At 44.1% G+C, this 24,350-nt stretch overlaps 1 protein-coding gene across 1 annotated transcript in view; it reads left to right on the top strand.

Annotated features, from left to right (window-relative positions):
- Positions 1-24,350, top strand: part of TSEN15 (tRNA splicing endonuclease subunit 15) — a 131,657-nt gene that overhangs the window by 62,701 nt on the left and 44,606 nt on the right. The window contains exon 3 of the mRNA XM_085601534.1: positions 16,895-17,030. Coding sequence (XP_085457660.1) covers positions 16,895-17,030 — 136 coding nt within the window. The remainder of the gene's footprint in view (positions 1-16,894; positions 17,031-24,350) is intronic.

Below are 24,350 nucleotides of genomic sequence, written 5' to 3'. Positions count from 1 at the left end.
TGTTTTTCTGATCCCATACACTCTGTATGTCCAAATAATAGCAGAACGTATCCGACGCCTGTAATAAATCTGAAATCTCCTGAACATTCGTTTCAAGCCGCAGATAAGATACTACGAGAACGAAGGGGTTACCACCTCCTCGATTCCATGGATGAGCAAGAATTAGCCAGATCAGCCGTTCACTGGATTGACAGTCCTGAAAAATACGGTGATGAGACCGTAGCACACACATTTTTTAATCTCAGTACAGATGAACAACGTCTAGTTGGAATCTATATGATTCAGCAACTCCTCATACTATATAAGAGCCAACATGCTGACCCTGGTCCTTTACCTGATATATTAACGGAACTACTCACGAACAGATGGAGAGGTTCTAGTAACAAGCTAATTAAAGAGATATTAGTGTCACGTAAACAGTATGTCCTTTTTGTAAGTCCGGATTCTCTCTCGCTGCCCCGCAGAGAAAGAGCGCCGTACTATATGGATAGACAAAATCCTTTACGAGAAGTGCACCCAATAAAAGGCGAAGACAATGAGTTTCACCGTGTATTTGTTTACACACCCATATCAAAAATGGAATTATTAGAAATGAAGAAAGTGGTACCTAGTCATGACAAAGACCCAGCGGGTTTCCACCGAGAAATTAAAGACATGTTACTGATGGGAGAGTATACCTTTCCTGATATTATGACGATATTAAAGGTGCTTTTGCCTGCTGGCATTTATGAAAAACTGAAAGAAAAAGAGTGGGAAGTAGGAGACCAAAAGATAGACTGGACAGCATTAGCAGAGGAAGAAAGGGGCCGAACTGCAGGTTCGGGGCTCGGGGATAAAGTTAAACTGTTACCAGGTTTACTAGTACAGGTACTGCCACGTTTATTAACTACAAAAAAGGAAGATTGGGGTGCAATCACAGCCTGCAAACAAAAGCAAGATGAAGACACAAGCGATTATTATGCTCGATTTGAAAAATGTTTTGGTATAAATAGTGGTATAAAAGCAAGTAGTGACTCATATCCACATTTATTTGTGACAAAATTGGTGGAAAATGCATTGCCTCCAGTGAAGAATAGAATATTGAAATTCGAGAGTACCTGGCAAAGTAACACTCCGTCGCAAATGCTACAAATGTTACAGTATCATCACAATAGAATTAGGGATGAACAAGAACATGAGCATAGACGCATGAAGGATACAAAAATGAAAATGCTAGTTTCTCAGACAGTACCAGCAGATGGTCACAAGAAGGGTGTGACACATTCTGGTGATTCCGCAGTTCCTGTAAAAGGAACCTGCAATTACTGTAAACAACTAGGCCATTATGTACACGATTGTCCAGTCCTGAAACGTAATATAGCTACAGGTATTGCAAAGGAGAGACCACGATTAGTTAGACAAGATCAGAATGAACAAGGAGCTATGCAGCATGGACAGTCCATGCCAGTTCAGCAACAGGCAATGCCAGCCTCACAGCAACCCATACAGTTTGTGCCAGCTGCACCACCGTTGCCTGCTACTGCCACACAAACCACAACACGACAAATGTATCAGACTGCACAGTATGAATACCCTGAATATCAGCATTACGCATGAACCAGCCTAGAGAGGGAAGTTGACTTACCGCTCATCGAGATTCCTGTAGATCAAGAAGGACCTTATGTACATAGTGAATTATTAGGTCAAGATAGAAAATTCTTACTCGATACAGGGGCAAGTCGAACAACAATAAAACGTAGTGAAGTTCCAGGGGCACCCCTCTCAGGCTCTCAAAATGTTTCCCTTGGTTTTGCAGGAAAACCTATTGTTAATGAAGTATCACAGCCTCTACCACTTACGATAGGACCTTTGACACGAACTACAGATTTATTGCTTACTAAATCATGCCCAGAAAATCTGTTAGGAATTAAAACTCTGAAAGCACTAGGAGCCATAATATGTTGTTCTCCGGAAGGAGTAAGGTTGTTTTTGCGTGATTTTAAAGGTCACTATGTGTCTAGAGACATGGATCCCCGACTACAGACTTTACCAGTACATCTATGGGCACAAGGCCCTACGGATGTTGGCTGCATGAACATTACACCCTATCGAGTCACACTGAAAGCAGGAGTGGTACTACCACGAATGCGACAATACAAGTTACCGCATGATGCTGTAGTGGCTTTGCTGAAAATCATTGATGAGCTGATTGCCCAGGGAGTAGTTGTAGAAACAGACTCCAATGTATGTAATTCACCGATAATTCCGATTCTTAAACGAACTGATCCTACTGCCCCACCAGTGTACCGATTGGTTATTGATTTGCGTGAACTAAACAAGTGTATTGTACCACAATTCCCTGTGGTCCCTGATATATCATCATTGTTGACAGCAATTGATTCCGAAGCAACATTCTTTACTGTAATCGATCTCAAGAATGCCTTTTTCAGCGTCCCAATAGATCCGGAAAGCCAATACTTGTTCGGATTCAGTTTAAATGGGCGCAGTTTTAAATTCTCACGCGCTCCCCAAGGATTTACAGAAAGCCCCAGCATCTACAGCCAAGCACTGAAACGAGAACTTGACAGTATCCACATGCCAGTCAATACTGCACTGCTTCAATATGTCGACGATCTGCTGATCACCGCGAGAAGCGGACCTGAATGTGAAAAGGCTTCTCTGACAGTTTTACATTTTCTAGCCGACAAGGGGCACAAGGTGTCTCCTTCTAAGCTGCAATTCTGTGTCCAGCGAGTTATTTATCTTGGTCACTCGCTGTCCAAGGAGGGAAGGCCGCTTACACCAGATCGCATCCAGTTAATTGCTAACATGTCAATACCCCAGACACAAAAGGAGGTGCGGGCTTTCATAGGCCTCACTTCATATTGTAGGCAGTGGATCCCTCAGTACGCATTTCTAGCAAAACCACTCATTCAGCTAACCACACAGGAGGCAGCCACATCGACTGTTCTCCCTTGGACTCAGGAACATACACAAGCTTTTGAAAGCCTAAAGGAAGCTTTATGTCAAGCACCTGTTTTAGCAACACCATGTTATAGCAAACATTTTACACTCTTTGTTACAGAACGCGAAGGTACTGCCTTGTCAGTACTCACTCAGGATCAAGCAGGATCACGCAAGCCATGTGCTTATTTTTCCAGTACATTAGATCCCGTAGCTCAGGCTTTGCCTGCATGCCTGAAATCAGTGGCAGCGACAGCTTTAGCAATCAGACAAAGCGATGCCATAGTATTAGGACACCCATTGACAGTACAAGTACCACATGCAGTAGAGGTTCTTGTGAACCGAACACAAACACAACACTTGACCATAGCAAGACTTACCGGTTATGAACTGACATTGTTTCAACCACACATAGAGATCCGACGGTGTAATACATTGAATCCTGCTACACTATTACCTGTAATTGGAACAGACCCACTAGCTCATGATTGTGTTGAAATCATTGAAATAAAGACGAAACCTAGACAAGACTTGACAGACGTTCCATTGTTAGATCCAGACCTGACGTTGTATGTAGACGGATCGTGCATGAGAACAAGTACAGGAGATTTAGTGGCCGCGTATGCAGTCACAACAGACACTGAAGTTATTGAGACAAATTGTATAGATACTTTGTCAGCCCAAGCAGCAGAACTTATTGCCCTAACGCAAGCCTGTATTCAAGCCACAAATAAGAAAGTTAATGTATACACTGACTCACGTTATGCATTCGGAGTTGTACACGACTTCGGCGTGCTGTGGCGAGAGAGAGGTTATTTAACCTCCCATGGTGCCCACATTCAGCACGGACCCCTCATTCATGCCTTGTTAGACGCAATACATCTACCCACTGCTATATCGATTATGAAATGTAAAGCACACACGAAGGTTACTGATATCATTTCTCAAGGCAATGATTTCGCTGACAGAACAGCTAAACAGACTGCTCAGAATCGCACATTAGACATGACAAAGCCAATAGTTCAGACACCAACACAGTGTATGACAATTAAGGATCCCACACTTGACGTAATTGACATACAGACACATGCCACAGCAGAAGAAATAAAGAAGTGGACTGAACTAGGAGGGATCCAGACAGATCGAGGGTGGATGACGAAGGAGAAATCTGTATGGTTTCTCCCTGATTCCATGGTTCAAGCCATTATAGCTACAGTTCACAGTCCAGCACATTTAGGAGAGAAGGCTATGCTAGACAGCATTCAGCACATTTGGTTCAATAAACATTTACGAGCAGCAGCTAAACAAAAAGTTCGTACCTGTATGATATGTTGTCAGTTTAATCCAGGAAAGAGTGTTCCCGTAGAGCAGGGTGGATTTCAGCCTCCTGACCATCCTTTTGAAGTCCTCCAGATGGATTATATTCAGATGGAACGTTGTCGAGGATTCAAATATGTTCTCGTAGTTGTCTGCGCTCTCTCCCGTTGGACAGAGGCGTATCCCGTATCAGATTACACTGCCCCGACTACTGCCAAGCAGCTAGTTCGAGAATTCTTCCCACGGTACGGTTTACCACGTATTGTATATTCAGATAACGGCCAGCCTTTCTCATCCGAATTAATGAAACATGTCTCACTTTTGTTGGGATATCAGTGGAAATTCCACTGTGTCCGACACCCCGAGGCAGCAGGTCTCGTGGAACGACATAATCAACTTTTAAAAATCAGATTGTCTAAAATATGTCAGGAAAAAGGTGTGGACTGGATAGTAGCCTTACCAGTTGCGCTATTCTACATGAGAATGGTAGCACACTCTCGAACAGGGCTATCCCCTTATGAAGTGATCTTTGGTAGACCACCGAATATGTGGGGGACGCCTATACCCCGTAAAATAACTGATGTTGACTGTAATATGCTGACAGATTACCTGGCTTCCTTGATGTCTGCACTACAATCTTGTCGTTCACAGGTAGTCGCAGCTTTTCCCGACAACACCGAGGTGAAACCTCATGACGTAATTCCCGGTGATTATGTCCTCGTCAGGAATTTTGATCGGAAAACCCAACTGGAGCCAAGGTGGAGGCTTCCTAAGTTGGTCCTGCTGACGACCAGAACAGCTGTGAAGATCGAAGGAAGAAAAGGATGGGTGCATTCCAGCCATATAAAAAAATTTCATGGACTTCCTCCTGACACAAACAGTACTTCCCGTGTGTCTTCCCCCATTGACTCAAAGCTACCTTTGGCTGAGGCCAGTAGCACCGAACTCTATAAGCAGAAACTCAGGTCCAGATCCAAGCTGTCGGACGATTTGATTGTTTAAGTCCTCTCCAAGGTGAAGCGGTTGAATCTGTCCCGACATGTATCCCTTAGGTCTGAATGATGTAGAGTCCAGAATCATAATGAAACGACATGCTTATTGTAAATTACTGCGTAACCACTGTATTGTGACTTTATTAATTTTGTTTTCCTTGAGTTTTTTAATAGTTACTGCAAGTATATTGTTGCATATGTATTATCCTGTTTCTAAACGTACTTTCAATATAACTGGTGAACATTCTTTTAGTGACCTACCCCCACATGAGTTGTCCTATAGACTTGCGCTGCGTAATAACACATTCATTAGTATGTTACATCATTCCCATCAGACTAATAATGCCACCAATTGTTGGGTGTGTGGCCGACTCCCTCCCTATCAGAATAACAAAGGAGTTCTGCCTTTCTTTCCACATCCGTTCACACACAATGGCTCCTGTGGAGCATGGTTTAGTTTATTAAATTCCATAGACCCAGACACAGCAGTTTATCAACAACATTGGATATGGGGAAATCTGAATCTAGTTTTATTCAAAATCTGTCACCCTAATAAGGAGGGTCACCCCAGTAGAACAGGAACTGATTTAGAAAATGAAGTGTATAAATTAGGTAATTTTACGCCTAATCTTATGATTTTGAATGTCAAATCCGAAGTTGAACTAATTCTGCCCACTATGTCAGTATTTCCAGTTAAGGGTGAATTATGTGTGAGAAAAGTTGGTTCCATACATATGGGCCATAGTAAATGTGTTACTACAGTAGAATATAGTGATCAAGGTAAATCTTCATTTAGAGCTTCTCGCCATTCTTACTTCATATGTGGCCAGACGGCATATATGCGTCTGCCTCTAGATTGGGATGGTACCTGTTACATAGCATTCCTTTTGCCACCTGTTTTCCTAGCTACCCCTGATTATTATCGAAATGTTCATTTAGTACACAATAGAGAGCGAAGAGATCTCCCAGTTGTCGATTATACTGAGACAGCATGGGACAAATATGTAGATTTCAATAAAGGTATCTTTCCCTATATAGGTACAATATCAAATAGTAAGCTGATACGCAGACTCACCAAGACTCTTGAAGCTGTAGTAAACGAGACTATAGCCGCCCTAGGCAATCTGACAGAGGAACAATCAGTGATGAGAATTGTTGTTCTCCAGAATCGTCTTGTCCTTGACGTCATCCTGGCCGATAGGGGCGGAGCTTGCAGGGTCATCGGATCCAGCTGCTGCATATTCATACCAGAAAATTCGCCATCTGTATATAAAGCTATAACACGCCTTCATAAGATTGTAAGCCAGATACACGAGAATCCAGGCACTTGGACGTGGTCCGGGTGGTTTTGGAGTGTGATATCAGCCTGGGGATGGAGAGTTCTATCCTTCCTAGGTATTGGCCTTCTTATGCTCTTCAGTTGTTGTTTATGCCTGCAATGTGGACCAGCGATTTGTGGTCTGTGTGCCACATCATGCATCCCATATCAAAGTTCTCGTTCAGAATGCCGGAAGAAGAAGGAAGAAGAAATGATGCTCCATGAGCAAATCGATGGAATGATGAAGATTGATATCTCTTGAAGGGCAAGAAGGGGACAAGGAGGGAATGTGGAAATGTGGATTTTCCTGATCAGTTATGTCCCCTATCTTGGACCCCAACGGTTCTATATGCATGTTACAAGTACATGTATGTTCCCTCCAGTTCCCGTTTCTAAGACGCAAACATATGTGTGTCTACCGTCGACATGTTCTCTGTCAGATCCGCCATCAAAGGGCTGGATATTCGATTCCTAAACATGAAAGGCCACCGACTTTATATGGCTAAGTTACTCCATTTTTACAGTTCAGGCAAGTAGGCCCGATTCTGTCCTCAAGTCTTTCCCTGCTCTCTGTCTCTGACAGCTTCAACTTGAGCTCGCATCTGTATCCATGAACTTTGTCCTACTCCCTGTGCAGCTAACGGTGCCTGCCTCGACCAGTTTTCGCCTGCCTGCCAAGAAGTTGTATTTCACCTTCGAATTATCTATTTTGCTCTTCAGCCGATGCATTCCTGTCTAGTGATTTAGGTAAACATTTCCCTTAGCTCACAAGCAAGGACTCAGCCTTTCCGTCCTCCTGCAAGTGATTCATAGCCCTGCTGCCATGGAAAGTTTTCTATCCCTCGCATCTCATATAGACACTTAGACGTTTGTGCACGCACACAGTCAGTATAGACTAGATTCTGTTCAAGAGTCCTTCCTTGTGGATAACATAGTTCTTTAAACATAGGATGTTAGATATGATTTGGGATTAGGTTGACTTGACCCCCCAGACTTTTCGTCTCCACATGTAGAGCTAAATGTCAAGTCCCCTTCACCCCCTAGTTACACGTCAATTACACGTCATACTGCTGCGCGCGCATCTATGCCAAGTATTATCTTATAGATCCACCTATGTCTGATAATCCTAACCAATCATGTTTCTTTTATTCCTTATTACGCCTAGTTTCGATTACGTACCTGTCATGTCACTCTTCTTATCAAATGTTACGCCTTCTACATTCGTTTCATTGTAATGCACTTATTATAAAAATGCATGTCTGTCAATAAAGTATTGTACTTCACTTCCTGAACCCTCGTGGTGACGGAACCTGAAGGCCGCGACTCGAGTCGGCCATTTTGAATGGAATAAAGCCCATTTAGAAAACCTCTTATACCACGGATTCTGCCTCTTGTTATTTTGAGCTATTTACTTTATTTTAAGATTCCGTATGAAATTCAGTCCGGTATTTTTATTTACCACAAAAGCAAAGAACCACTTATTGGAAAGAGAATGGTCCCGGGCATTGAGTAATTGATGGAAGTAATGGTGCACCCTTACTTGGGGGAATAAGGGCGTTATTAAATATATATATATATATATATATATATATATATATATATAATCTTCCCTGCCCTCCCCCACACTTGCAACAGAAAAATTGATAAAACATAAGCGAATTGGAATTACCACAGCGTATTCCAATGCCCTAACAAAATTGGTTGACCTAGTGCAAACAGTCCGTGAACAAATTGCCTAAACTGGGTCAGACAGATCTGTATTGTGCCTTTAATGGCGGTCTGGGAGCCTTGGCAGCACTCAACAATAGACCTGCGCACAAAAAAAACACTCAACAGAGTCAAAGCATCTGCCAAGCAAGATAAACCACACATCAGCTGACAACCGAATGCATTATGGCAACTCTAAACATACACCCAGCACAGCCCAAATATACAGTTAACGTGTTATAAAACTTCACTTATATCATCAGCTACTTATCACACACATACATTTGCCAAACAGTAATGACCCATACCAACTGAGGAATTTGTGTGCAATATACAGGCGCCTGTTAAGAATAACCTCTAGAAACACAATTTGATTGTTCTCTGTCAGGGTAACATTCTTTGACAACATTACAAAACACTGTTTGATTTATGTGATACCACATGTGACGAATGCTCCCTCCAAAAAGCAAATCTAATAAATAGGTTTGTGGACAGTCAACAACATCTGGAAGACATTTTCACATATTTCAAGACTATAAAAGATACAAAAGTTAATTCCAGGTGATCATAGGTTATGATGGGCATTAAAAGTTGTTTGCAACCAAAAAGCCGAAAATGATTGCCATGGGAAGAGCTAGACTTAACTTTACCGGAGTGTAAAAAGACAGTATATACATCACAGCGTGGATCAGAAGAAAAGTTAATTACTTGTCTGTTAAGCTAGGGAAAGCTATAGCTGTCTGGACCGCCAATAAAACTGAGCAGCTCTGAACCATCTGGGATGCAAAAGGCTAAGTGTGTTCCTTTGATAGTTAGCTTCAAAAGTTGGTGCTTAATGCCAAACATTCATAATATGATTAAAGTCTGCTTATAATTTTGCTTTTAAAACAACCATTTTTGATCTTCAATTTTTTTCCACAGAGATGGAACTCAGCCCACCTATTGTAAAGCTGGAGAATTCAGCAATTCCTATAAAAGGCGAGACATTGGACATTGGACATTCCTGCATTTTGCCATTCTGGCCTCGAGCCATCCACATAGCCAATTGATTCATGAGCACTCCGAGCAAATTTACTCGCATTGCCACCGATGATCAGGAAAAGGCAGCATATCCGCACCTGGGAAAATAGTGGTACAACTCCCCCACAGCACCCCATGTGGCACCTTCTCTTGCCCTGCTGGGCAGAGTGGTGGAAGGAGCCATTCCAGAGAAAAGAAAATGTGATGAATGAAATACTTGATTTAATCTTAGCCGTTGGTAATCACTCTTCACTGTAGGCCTCATTTCAGGCCATCGTGTTTTTATTTATCTTGGTGTCTCAGTTCAGACAAGGAGCAACCAAACGCAGATCGGCTTTGTTCCTTCTCTACATGGGAGGGATATACCCATTGGTGGTCCCAAGCTCACTTGCACATAGCAATTCTGTTGCACCTCACTAGATGTAATGAGGCTAAAACTGAGAACTGACTCCCAACACCCCTCAGTGTGTCTCCGCTACAGACGATTTCCGTCCACCTGAGTTGATCCACAAGTAACATTTATTAACCATTCAACAATCTGTACATTTGGTCTCCTGTTCCCTAAGTATCGTCTGTAGGTCTTCCATTTTGGTCAGTCTCAAGTTTCATCTAATATGCCATCTGAGAACCCGAATAGATGAAGTGCTCTCCTTTTGGGGCTCTTATGATTTGAAGTGCCTTAAGAAAGCATTAACACCATGGTCTAAAGTCTAGTTACAACTTGATGCAACTCTTAAGATTATTATAATCATCGCCCTCCGCCCCCCCCCCCCGACAGACTTTGCAAGAAACAGAATCTTTTGAGCTTTTTTCTCTGGTCTTTTGAACACAGTGGGGTCACTGAAAACATGATGCCCTTCTGGGTTTTATCAGTAAGGATCCCTGTCAATACCTTGTGTCTCTTCAAAGAAGCAGCCTAAATAAAGCGGTATGTTCAGCACTTAGAGGGCCCCTAGAGTCCATTAAATGGTGGACTTCTGCTTCGTGTCCCGGTGTGTAGTTATTTGTCACTGATCGAAGACCCTGTGAAAGTCTATTCAAGTCCATTCTACCAAACACCCTCTTGGAGGTCTGGGGCATTAACCTTCCAAACTCGTATAGAATGGTGGAGCTCTGGGGATCTGTAAATTCATTATTAGTCCCCTGCGCCTCCTCAGGTGTGCAGTTTATTGACTGATGCCAGTGGAGGCAAATCAAGTCAGGGAGTCTGGCGGTGAACCGAGTACACCAAGTCCTCATTTACCTGTTCTACCAGAAGCTGGTCACCAGTGAGCAACAGGAAGTAGTGCTTTAATATTGAACTCTTACACTGTAATTTGGCCTCTTGTAGGACAACTTTTTCAGGGATTTCTGGGCGAACAGCTTTCTCCCGTCACCATTCTTGCTCCAATTCCCCTCACCAACTCCCTTGACACCCTGTCAAGGTACCATTTGTAGTGTTACAGGGTCTGCCATGTGCAGCTGGGTCACATTCACAAGAAAAAAATGGGCATCTACTGGCTGTAGCCCACAATGTACTGGCGCCCGGATGTGGAGGATACATCCAAACGGACAACCTAAAAAATAATAGATTGGAATGCAGCCCAGAGCAATTATCAGTGGCTGAAATTAATCCTGTGATGCTATCCATCACTTTTTACGCTCTGTATGAGTCTCCCTAGGTAGGAACGGTATGCCAAGCGGTGGGTCCGAACTTGCTGGGCCATAGGAATGAAAATGAGGGCAAGACTGATTTCCTTATCCCTAGTCTTTTTAGGTAGTTGCATGGCCAGGCAAAACGAGCACTGGCAAAACCAATAGCATTGATCAATTTTTAAGTTTTTTATTTCTTGGCTGTTATGGTAGGGAATGCCATCAGTGCAGGATCTCTCGCTTTTCTTAAACGTGCAGTAGCAAAGCTAATAGTGCACTTTTTGTTAGGGGAAGTGTATGATAATTTTGCAATGATTTTAAGTGTGTTACTGTTGCCGTCCTACAAAGAAAATACCGTAATGAATCAACCTCTTCTGCTCAACAATGTTGGAGTAAGGCTCCTTTGTTGAATAAAGCAAAACCAAAGGAAATGATGGACGGAGTGTTGAACATTGCAAGCACTCACCCCCAGTCAACTGATCTGGGTTTAATCCTTCTTTAGCCCACTCTGCCACCCCAGTTCAGACATGGCCATATGCAAATCAGTCTGACCCTGTGCCTCATGGGAACAGTCCAGCCCGAACTGCCAAGCCATGCCTTCCCTGGACCGGAAACAAGCTTCCTAGGACCGGTTTCTGGCATTTCAGCCGTCTTCAGCCAGGCTTGCATGAATCCAGTGGCAAAGTGAGCAAGGGACTCACGTCTGAGCATACCTTGCCAACTTATGGCGAACAGCAGAGTGGGCTAAAGAACGGTGATGGATTAAACCCAGATCAGTTGACTGGGGGTGAGTGCTTGCAATGTTCAACACTCCGTCCATCATTTCCTTTGGTTTTCCTTTGTTGAATACACTTTGGATTGGATTGGATTTACATTTCTAGAGTGCACGAATGCCGAAGCGTCTTGGCGCTGGGGTGAGAGAAAGAAGGAGAGGAAGCACCAGTGTCCACAAAACAGACACCTTAGGTCCTAGGAAACAGCCAAGTTTGTATTTGCTTCCTGAACACTGTCATGTTTGGTTGGAGTCTGACTGTGATAGGTAGTTGGTTCCACAGCCTAACCACCCCATGAGATAAGCTCTTACCACCCCATCTGGCTCTACGAACTTTCATGTCAGCAATGAGGCCAGAATTGGCTGATCTAAGATTTCTTGTGGGGGCGTACCAGTAGAAGATTTTACGCAGGTCTGCAGCACCTCCACCATAAAGGGTCTTATGAGCCAGACATAGGGCCTTAAATTCTAGGCGTTGCTGTATTGGAAGCCAGTGCAGTGACCTAATGGCATCCGACGTAGGGTGGCCTTTGGGGATGTTCAACAAATAGCCGCGCCGCAGCATTTTGAATAGACTGCAATTTAGACTTCTGTGCCTTGGCAATGCCCAAAAATAGGGCATTGCAGTAGTCTAGCCGTGATAAAACTAACGCCACTACCACTGTTTTCCTTAATTCCAATGGGATAAACGGAAACACCTTCCTGAGTAACTTCAGGATGTAGAAGCAAGTGGAGGTAACGCAGTTAATCTGGCCCGCAAAGCCCAGTTGTTCGCCGACTATAATCCCCAAGTTCTTAACTTTAGAGGATGGTACAGGACATATGCCAGCCTCTGTTGGCCACCAGGTAGGGTCCCACAGGGATGGGCCGCCACCAAACTCCATCACCTCCGTCTTATCTGTATCTATTTTCAGATAGTTGTTACTGATCCAGCTCATGATGTGAGTCGGACATGCATCGAAACTTGCAGATGCCACCTGCTGAGATACAGAGATAATCTGTGAGTCGTCTGCGTACGATACAAACGAGAACCCATGCTGTCTGATGAGACTGGCAAGAGGGGTGACATAGATGTGAAATAGAGTTGGAGACAATGCCGACCCCTGTGGGACACCGCAAGGCAGGCGAAATGTTTCAGACTGTAGATTTTCCCAATGCAAAGTCTGTTCCCTCTCCTCTAGGAAAGATGATAGGAGGGACAGAGCTGCCTCCCCAATCCATACCGCCTTCAGCCGTTGCACTAACACCGTGTGATTCACGGTGTCAAATGCCGCCGATAGGTCGAGGAGGATGAGGATCGCTCTTCCCCCCCCCCCCCCCCCCCACCCATCTGTCTCCGAATATCCTCTGTTGCTACGACTAGCGCGGTCTCGGTCGAATGACCTGATCGAAATCCGTGCTGATTTACATCCAATACGTTTTTGGTATCTGGATAGGTCGACAGCTCCTGATTTATTGACCTCTCAAGAATCTTGGCTGCAATCGGCAGACAAGAAATAGGTCGATAATTCTTGGGTTCCAATGGATCAAGCTGGGGTTTCTTGTGAATTGGTCGACTACAGGCCTGTTTCCAGACTAGCGGATAGACCCCTGATTGAATTACTTGGTTTAGAATGGTGGTTAAGTGGCTACTAACAGCCCCCGACACCACATGCATGACCATAGGCGGACACCCTCGGGGATCCTGACTTAGTGGATAGCAGGAGTTTATTTACATCAGTAGGAGACAGTGTGCTGAACGTGCTTAATTGACATTTCTGCAACTTGCCCTCTATTATAGTGGTTTGGCCTGTGTCAACTCTCTGCTTAGTACTCCGAAGGTCCTCATAGATCGTTTGTATCTTGGTTTGAAAAAAATTCGCCATTTTGGTGCCTAGAGCGGAGTCGGGAATAAAACTAGTGTTCTGACGTGGTCGTGATAACACTTGAATGTTTTTAAACAGTTCCCTAGTGGAGTTGTTAGACTCCTTTATTTTTGTTGTGTAGTAACTCTTTTTAGCGAGTATAATGGCTTCTTTGTACCGTTGTAGTGCTCTATTATAGGATATCTTATGCTCCCTACTATTTTCAGTCCTCCACACACGTTCGGCTTTCCTGCATATAACTTTCAACTCTTTCAACCGTGGACAGCACCACGGCGAAGATGCCTGCACTCTTCTTAGTTTGATAACTTTCTCAGGGGCCACTATGTTTACAGCCGCTGCTATCCATTTATCGAACTGGCAAGCTGCCTCATTGTTGTCTAAATCCTGGGTAGGCGGACAGCTATTCAGGGCTTGTTCTAAGTCAGCCCCTTAGATTTTGTTCCAGTATTGAATGTTAATACTAGCTGGTTTCTTTTTGTCAAGCTGGAGTGATGGTGAATGCTGACTGCTGAAATAGATCACAAAGTGGTCGGTCCATGGAAGGGGCACTGTGTGAGTGGGTGTAACATCCAAATTGGTGGCAAAAATGCCATCAAGAGTATGGCCTGCCGAGTGTGTAGCGCTCATCACCTTCTGATGGAAACCATAACCGGCTAGGTTATCAAGCAGCCGGCTGGTTTCTGAGTTATTGTTAAGTTCCAGGTGATAGTTGAAGTCCTCCAAAATAATGAATGAATTAGAATCTATGCATGATTCAAGCAGAGTCTGTAACGCCTGTGAAAAAGGGGCTCTAGGGCCCGGCGGCCTATAAAGAAGTATTCCCTGAAAGGAGGAGAGGTTATTGATTTTCACTGTAAATCGCATTGCCTCTGCTGGCAACTGAAATATGGGCTCTATATTCACTTTCAAATGATCACGATAGACCATGGCTATCCCACCTCCTTCACTGCCCGTCCTATCTTGACTGGCCATAGAGTACCCCACCGGAAGGGCACTATTCCAATCCGGGTCAGAAGACTGGTTGGTCCATGTCTCCGTCAGGAAGACTAAATCTGGCATAGAGACCTGGAGCAGATAATCAAGCTGATATGTATGCTTACTCAAGGATCTGATGTTTAACATCAGACATTTTAAATGTAGTGCCTGCAACAGCCCACCGTTGCAGCTTAGATGGTTCCGGCTGTCAGCAACATTGATATTATCTAGAGAGGTTGCATCAGTCCTGGCCTTCTCAACATACCTTCTCCCCCCTGTATTGCCCCCACAGTGTCAACTGGGTCTTTGGGTAGCCGAAAACCACAGGGAGTTCATATAAGCTCTTCCCAACCCTCATCTATGAAACACGTTTTTGGTATGCAGCACTCACCTCTCCTAAGTGCCAGAATCTGAACTCTACTGAGGGGGTGAGACCCTGGACGTGCTCCGGGCGCAGACAGGCTTGCCTTTGGCACGCCTCCGGCACGCAAGCTGCGCGAGCCCGCTACGCAGACATGCCAGCGCTCCTTTTATCCCCTTTGAGTCAGCAACTAGAAGGCTGACCTAAACCCACTGCGGCCCCGCTCTAACCGGCGAGGACCGCGAGGTCAGTGAGAGTGGCTGGAAAGGCATATAAAGAAACTAGACTGTGCCCGTAAATATTTAAAACAACAATTTCAAATTTTCAATCTTTCATTATTTGTTAAAAGCAACTAAATCAGGAACCCATGTGAAACATTGACTTCGCCCCCTCGTAATGCTTTCATTATCAGGGTTAAGCTGTGCCCTCAAAGAGAGGTGTTATAAAAAAGGAGTCGGAGGATGAAGTTTGCATTCTAAGTGGTGAACGTAAAAGGTGTAAACAGCAAAATATTGAACAGTATATACTTTCATTAGTGGGCCAGTGTGTTTTTTTGGTGCAGCTTTAGGTAAGCTTATGTTTATTAACATGTGTACTGTGTGAACAAGAGCTATGTAAATCTAACTGCGTTATCAAGACCGCAAAGTAAAACAGATAAGCTTGCAATGATGAATACTGAATGCCCTTAGCTTGCCATGAAGCGAAACGGCATAAACGTGAAATTAAAATGTCATCAAGTCAGTAAACTAAATACATGCGAGGACACCCACTGACTAAATTACAAGCTATACATCATGTTGCTTCCACAGTCTAAAATAGGACTACTCAAGCCCTTCCGCAAAACCTAATGGGAACAACGTAACCAGCCATGAAATGTCATGGTCTTGATGGACAGCCCATCCAAGCAATAGGAAACCATGAAAAACCCAAGTAAACGAATGGAAGAAGCGAGGTGTCTCAACAGTCCCTGTGTCAGTACTACTTCTTATATGTACATTTTTTAAGGTACTGATAACATTGGGTCTCCCAGATAGCTAATGCTGTCTATAGTGAGACTAAGCAGGATGGATTGGAATGTTTACCAGTGGTGGAGATTATTTCAAGCATTCCATCCATCACCTTTGTGATGCCCAAGTGTGCCAGTCCAGAGGAATCCAAGTGTGCTCTCCCTCGCGTCAACGGCTGGGCTCGCTGAAACCTAGAGGCAAATGTCTAACTTGCTAGTAAACCAGAGAAGAATAGTGAGAGCCTTGGACATAATTCAGCAACCAGGTTCTGTTCAAGGGCTGCCAACCCAGAGGGAAATTCGAGATCCAGTTTCAAGCTAGGCTCCTGATTTGTAGCTACAAAACACAGGAACAATAATCAATGCCTGAAGAGCATTTTACAGTGTGGCTTGTACTATCTCATGGTTCACAAACTATCTATCCTTTGTCCACACCGCCTGTAGAAAAGCCGCCAGCACGGGAACTGGTGAGGCAACCCCTGGCCTGCCTGCATGTTGGCTGACTTGAGCCAGCCACCACTACAACCAAGATCACCTGCTCTGACTGACTGAGGGCAAATCTCTGGTCACAGCCACTGGGGCAGTGGAGAGTAGAGAACTAATCGAAGCCCAAGCACCAGAGGGCGGGTGCTAAAGGGGCAGTCTGCCAACCCTGTCATCCAAGACCACATCCACCTTCCTTTATTGGTCTGTGAGGCTTTGTAGTGTAATCCAAAACCATGGAAGCAGAAGCCCTCCCTCTCACCTCTCCTACTCTGCCTCTGAATTATCCATCCATTGAAAAAGAGCATGTGCATTGGCACTGGCCTAATCCTACTGAAAAGCATAATTGTGTATACATCATGGATGGCAGAGTCAAGAAAAATGTGTCTTTGTGGTGTAACTCTGTCTTGGTTTTATGACTGCTCACTCTTCACCAGCATGGCTAATTTAAAACTGTGATAACTAATTAACTGGCTAACTTTTTCTTTGCCTTCTTCCAATAGGGCGAAACTGGTACGAGGTGCGGTACAAGGCACTCAGAGACCTGCAGTTAATCTGCCTCTGTGCGCGGGAGAAGGAAGGGCAGTGCCCCCAGGTTGTGGTGCCAACGTCAATCGGAATGTCCTATAGTCACGAGAGGTGAGTAACCAGTTGTGGTGTTGAACAGATTGTGGCTAAACTTTAGCTTTTCTTTTGGCTTATAGATGATATATGGGATAAAGTACTCCCTGTCGTACATTATAAGGATATTGTATTTCATAGAGGAGTTTGTGACGATATAGAGGAATGATGCCAAGGCAGAGTTCCTTTATAAGGTTGTGAAACTCTTAGGTGGCATGCAATAGCACTCTAATTTAAAGTAGAGACTTTTTTATTCTTTATAATACATGTCACATCATCACTCGTCCCACAATCTGCTTAATTCCTCGGTGTCTTGCTCTGTCATATGAAAGACATGGTATGGCTGCAAACATTAAGAATAAAAGCAGAATCTGCAGTGTGAAATTAATCTCACTATAAAGCAGTTATTAATTTGTCTCAGGAAGATATTGATCTTTTTAGCGTAAATTAGATTCAAAATACTGTAACTCAGAACAGAATTAGGGTAAGAATGCAGAGAAATTCTTTCCTGTAATAACCTATATTGTGCAAAAGGAATACTGCCATTAGTATAGTCTTTCTGTCGATCATTGTTCGTTTTAGAAAAATAGATCAGAAGAACAATAAGCAAGTTCTTGTTTTAGTTTAAATGTCAGCTGTAATTTTGCTCTGTGACCTGCTGGTCCTGGCAGCAGACCTTATATCAGGAATTAACTGTAATAAGTTATTACAGTTGAGCTGCTACTTCATTTCTTTATATTAGGTAACTGGGTACATCACAAGTAATTCACTTGTTATCCCTCTATAACATGTTATGTTTAGCCCTCCAAATCATCTACCCCTGCTTTCAACTGCTGTGCAGGGGCAGAGAACTAAGGGGCAGCCATACATAGCACGGCCCCTCCTCACTGTAGCAAAAACAAAAAAAACCTGGCCTCCTATCACCCTCCCCCTGTATTCCTTCCTTTCCCATCTCTGCTATGCCAAAGCTGCACTGACAGGCAGTGTGCGAGCCCAGCCAGAGCGACCTGGCATTCCTTTATGATGTAGCAACAGTGAGTAACCGCTTTTGTTAACAATTTTTGCTACATCGTATTAGTGAATTACCTAATTTAAAATCTGAAATTCATGCTAGTGGCTTTCAGTGAGAACCATACATAACCAAGAAATTAGATTGTTTTTTATACAGGGATTACAGAATCACATGTATTACCCAAAGGGATTCGATAGTTAACGGCCTCTGGTAAGGTTTAGTTGGCTGTGAGGGTAGCAAAGTCACCAATGGCCTTGTGGACAGGAGATGAATACAGTGTATTCAGTTTACAAAGACGGTGTAGGGTGGTTAATCTAAAAGTTCCAATCACTGCTATATTTTGGATAGTTTGTAGGCAGTGTTTATGGAGGAGGGCAAACCACAGAAACCTGTATTGCCAGTCTTTCCCTGAGAATACTCTCCCCATGGTATGCATCCCCATCCTGTGTGATGCAATGTGTTTAGTTGCTCCTGTGGTTTTATTGGAGTTTGTAGAAACGTATATCCATATCACAGCGTTGGAATAACTACACAGTTGCCAACTGCATGCATTATGAAATCTGCATTCTCATGAGGTCCCGTCGGACATGTAGGCATATTTAAAGCTCTCTGGTGAAGCATATTCGCGGATCATGCGTCGCCTCTTGCCTTCAAGACAGCGGTAGGACACCAGAAAACCTACTTTGAGGAGAAATGATGGGGAGTCCTAGTAGTGTGGAGAATCTTTCTAGGATGTAATGAGCATCAGGATGTAAAGGCCAGTTTGGGGGAGTCCAACACTTTATGAAGAGCAAAAAAAAATACAACGTCTGGCAGATAGCTGTGAACTTTCTAAGGTGACACTCGGATCTCTACACTGGCATCTAGGGGAGACTCTTTCTCAGAGCCATACCCAACACACACTGTGGTTCTGGGGCAAGGGTCTGTGATACCTACAGACCAGGAGAATTCACCTTCCTACAATTCCACCAAAAGCCAGAGAGCAGGTCAACCACGTGCACGCCACATGATGCAGTAGACGTGATGTGGGTACTTATGTGTGAAGGGGCCCATGCCATCTAGTGCTTGTTAATATAGCAGCTGAACACAACTGTGTGGAGTCCTTCATGTTGGTAAGGATGTTGGTGCAAGAGTTTTGGGTGGCTCTACGGGGGGCTTGGGGTATTGGTCCAGATTGTCATAAAGCGGTTGAAAGGCTGTAGGTCCTACCTGCAAATAAATTCCATAAATGCTGAAAGTACGGTCACATCAGCACACATACATGATTGTGTTTCCATTTGAAGCACACTGTTTTCTGTACATCATAAAAATGTCACTTTTGGAATGTTGTTGACATTTACAAGTGACTCGAGCCCCTAGGGTAGAAAGGTCACTGCTTACTGCTGGGAGCGCTAGGTAGGGGCTTGTAGGAAAACCTCTAATGTTTCTTCCTCAGAAGCAGTTCACATTACACTGCACATCTGCTTTTCCCAATGATCGTTGACCTATGACCCTGCCTCCAGCTAAGAGGGTCTCCACCTCTTTCGTGATCACTCAAATACATATAAACAGTGTCATTTTTTCGCCCTAAAGGTAGGTTAGTTTGTTCTTGGCTCTGTGTATTTTTCATTGATGACTCTCACATAATTCACACTGTGTGACCAAGACCACATATTCTTTACTAGCTTTTACGGGGCATCTGTTTTATTTACTCACAAGACGCTCACAACAGTGCACGATGACGAGCAAACTACCATGAGTAATCATCAGCTTTCGTAAAAACAGAACAAGCACATCTGCTGTTCAGCATGGCTGAAAGTTACTGAAAGCCTGGAATCAGACAATGTTGAGCCGACGCAGAGTCTCTCCGCACCCCATGTTGAGTTTATTGTCCTGCCCTTCCTAATACAAACAAGCATTTGCAATGCAACAGGTCTCGCATTTGCGAGCGTTTAAGCTATTAGTATTGAAATGGCAATGCCTTTTATTTACGTTTTTAAACCCAAACCATAAATAAAAGGCATTGTCATTTACAATGTCAATAGCTCATACTCGCGTGAATGCGAGACCTATTGCATTGCAAATGCTTGTTAGTTTGTTTTATGGGCAAGGCCAAGTCACCAGAGGGATGGAAGGAACTTGAGCAGGCACTGCTTTAATGACTGGATGCGGCTGCTCGTGCCCAGCGAATGGCTCATAAGGGCAAGCAGAGCCTGTCTGGCTATCGCTAGCCACAGGCGCTAGTTGGACAGGGGAGCCAGGCTATGCATTCCAGAAATATTCTGATAAAAAGCAGCAGCGCCCTATTGTCCATGAACGTTTCTGCGAAATGAAAGCAAGACAATTAACCCATGATCACATATTTTGTGCCTCTGGCCTCGTTTTCACTTTCTAATGTCGTCACTACTAACCTTATCTTATTATAAATTTTACTGTGATTTTACACTGCATATCTTCACTCAAACAAAAAGCACAAGGCCGTATGTCAGCGGAGGTCTCTGTAACAAAGCAGGCACTGAAGGCCAGCTTTAATCACTAGGTTAATTTATAAAATGATGAGTTCTTAAGCGCCACACGTCAATCACACTTCATTTTAGAGTTATGTAAAAACCGTAACAAATGTCTTACTACTCTCTTGTCACAGTGTGACCCGGCTCCTGGAGCAGCGATGCGTTAAGGGGGGGGGAGGGGGGGAGATGCACCACAGCTGGCCCTCGCCTAAATCTGAAGTAACAGGAAGGGGGCGCTTATCACCTCAAGAAAGAATTCGCGCCCCAGTGATGGAAGGGAACCGTGCTAAGGAATGGATGCATCCGTGCTCTTCGTGCGCTAGGCTCAAGCTGTCTGCTGTTGCGCGAGAGACTGGAGCCTGGCCCTTTGTTCACGCCCTGCTTCCCTAGTGAGATGATTGTGAAATATTAACAAAGCATGACGTGTGAAAGGTCTGCCGTAATCGGGTGTGAAGGGGAATTTACACTCCTTAGGGTAGGGGGGGAGGCGGCTGTCACAATGAAAGATCTTTCAAGCCACTGGGACAGGTGTTAGCAACACTCCATAGTTTTCAAAGGGCTGGAAGAGACCTAGAAAAGAAAAAAGATCGCGATCAAACATCAAAGCGGCTAAAGTGAAAGTAATCATTTTGCGAGCGCTTTGATGTTCTCAGTGGCCGCGCGGCTCACTGAGAACATCAAAGCGCCCGCGAAATGTACACGCAGGCTGCCAAATGGTGCACGCGCCCGGCGCACATGCACTGTAGTTAGGGGCCTGAAAAGCACTCGTTTGCACTTCCAAATCCCCGTTTTCTATAGCTCTCGCCAGAGCAGCGCTAAAGCGCTGGCTCAGGCGAGACCTAAAAAGCGCTATGACGTGGCCTGCACTGGCCGCATCATAGCGTTTTTTTCCGTGACTTCCAGCCATGCTGAACAGCAGATGGGCTGCTAAACAACATAGCTTAAAGACCTTCACATTGACAAGGCTAATAGTGCTGGCATTGCCGAGACCTATTGGCTTTGCCAATGCTTGTTCGGTGTTGACGGGTCATACTGAACAAATGTGGAAGTGATAGTCAGAAACAGTTGAGGAGCTTTGAAGTGAAGCGAGGACGTGGCATAATGGCCAGAGCTGCAGACGGGGGAACCAGGTTTGAATCTTGCGGTCGGCTGAACAATTTGTGATTTTAGGCAAATCACTTACGCTTCCCCCTGCCTACGACAATGAATGTGTCATTGTGTAATGTAACTGGTGAGCACTGAAAGTGCTTCAATACCATTGGCTTGTGTTCGCGCTACAGCAAGATGGATGACGGAGCACGTGCTCCAGTACCATCAGATCGTGCAAAAAAAATGAACAAGTTCATGTTTTAACAACTTTTTAAGAAATGCATTAGTTTATGTACACAAGCATGCATTTTTGTGGTATTTATGTATGTTACAAGGGAGAAGGCCTGAAAGCACAAGTACTCCTATGGAGTGCTTGAAAACAAAGAAAAAAATAGCTTTGCAAACCGGGAGCAGTGTAAGGAGACATGAACTTGGTCCTATGGGAGGGCCAAACACAAGAAGAGGGTATGACGCCTGCATGCCATGATGAACGGCATCAAAGAAAATGAGAGTGACCCTGAAGTTTACCAGTGGTAGGAGATTGGCAGCCTGTAAGCCCACAGATAGAACACAACACGTCTCTTCAAGACAGCGCATGCCCTATCTAGCCGAGACCTTAAAATATGATGGTTTTTTCCTATTCCTCAGAATCAAGTCTTTTGCGGCATTCTTGTCACGGCCTGGATCAGCAATTTGTGTCTCGATCCAGTTGCCAGGCCCCTGGGCCATTAGCAGGGAGTCTGGTTCCTTTGTGGATTTGATGCATGTAGGTGGCTGTTTCCCAGACCTTCCACCAAGTGGATCTCATGAAAGGTCAATCTGACAGCTGTGTTAGAAGTGGCAAACTAAAGATTGGTTTTAGCTGCCTTGGTCGCATTGGCTAAACTCTCTCTGATGGAAAAGACCAATTTTAGGTAACCGTTTGTAAACAAAGATTGTGGTCCATGAAACTTTACAACTTCCCTCAATTTGAGGTCTTTCCTAGTATGGAAGCCCTTGAAACGATGGATAGTGAAGTCACAATGAGTGAAGCTTCTCTCTCCCCAAAGGATAAAAACGTAACAAAAACAGGGGGCGTTGGTGGCAAGGCAGAGTCCAGTCAGGCTTAAAATGTTCTACCTGCAGCTAAGGAGAGATGTTTAACTGAGCCTCTTACCATGAAGCGATGGAGAACAACAAATGTTTGGGGGCATGTGGACTGATGAGTGAGACTGCAGCCACTCTAGTGAGGTTGAGCTGTTCCTGGGCAGCCCATCTCACTGGGCTCGCCCTACAGCCAGACCGGTTTCATCCAGAGCTGTTGAAGGGCTGAATATGGACTGTAGCCCAGAAAACAGACAGAGGAGAAATTACTATGGGGTCGCCAAGGTGAAAGGAGCAATGGCTACTTCAGGGACGAACAAAGCAGGAATGGCCATTACACTCGTGTGAGGAACCTCCATCTTGTGGTGAAATGCGACTATGTCTTCTCAAGATGTCCCCGTACATACAGCTCACGCACCCCTGCATGCATAAGTGCCAAGCTCCAGCATTCACTGAGGGAAGTGAAGGAACCGAGTTATTGGGGGGGAAAAATGAATATTCTCGGGTATCCATAGACATCTATTTTATGGGTAGAGGTAAAAGGCCTGTGACTCTAAATACCACCACCCCAGCCAAGCTTCACTGTAGTGGGTTGAGGGGAGTCACTCTCTATTAAGGTATACTTTGGGTACACCCAGCCTTGTGCTCTGCCAGAGAGCCCTGTGGGAGGGCGAGGCACCTCTATCGGGATGGAAGATGTAAGTCAACTAGGGGCAAAAACGAAGGTCAGCCAGGAATTAGGGCAGTATGGTGGGATGGCACAGCAGTCCGCTTTTTAATTCCCTACCGTGGTTTATGTGAAATGCTGAGTTTCTGATGCTTAAAGCCACACTGGCAGCAGACGACATCACAGGAATGGCCGGCTGTTGCGCCTGTGTTGCTAAATAAAATATATATACATATATATATATATTTATACACATACATGCGCACACAAAAAAGGAGTCGATACGGGGCATAAGATGATATAGAATACAGCTACAATAAAGCAAAATGAAGAACCATTTGAAATGAAAACAGTAGAGACGAGCCAATGTCCTTGCAGGGAGGTTGTTGCAGTGAGAAAACTATGCTGTTCCAAGGAACTTTCCTTTGCGCAGCAAGTGACAATTCACTTTATCTTGTGCACTACACAAGTGGTTTTGATGCCTTAGTGAAAATATAACCTAAAAAGAACGAACATCAATTTCACTTAATTCACTTCAGCTTTATTTTCGACACATTAGTCATAAAAGCACATACAGATAGCACAAAAAATGAATAAAACATTACAATAAGAAGCCAAACACCGACAAGAACATTTCATTACTGAGGCCTAAGAGAGAAATAAAATATCTAATAACTCATAAATCATATTAAACATAATACCAGAAGATCAAGATTCAGGTTAAAGGCACATTTAGTCTTCTTGTCCTCCACATTGATGCGAGAAATGAGGAAACTGCAAACACTATTTGCCTGGATAAATCAGTTTTCAGGACCCTGTAGGCTTCCTTGCAGTGTATGAACCCTAGGTTTCTGCAAATAGGTAGAATCCAGTATTTCCTGCTATTTTTATAGGCAGGGCAAAAAAATAGTATATGTAAGTCAGACTCAAGTTCAGCATCACAGCTAGGACAATTTTCCAAAGTAGAGACAGACCATTTAGCTGTGAATGCTCTTACA

The sequence above is a fragment of the Triturus cristatus genome, chromosome 4_2 (assembly GCF_964204655.1).
Source record: "Triturus cristatus chromosome 4_2, aTriCri1.1, whole genome shotgun sequence".
Lineage (NCBI taxonomy): Eukaryota > Metazoa > Chordata > Amphibia > Caudata > Salamandridae > Triturus > Triturus cristatus.
The sequence above is the reverse complement of the archived record's forward strand: the minus strand, read 5'-3'. Positions and strand labels throughout refer to the sequence as shown.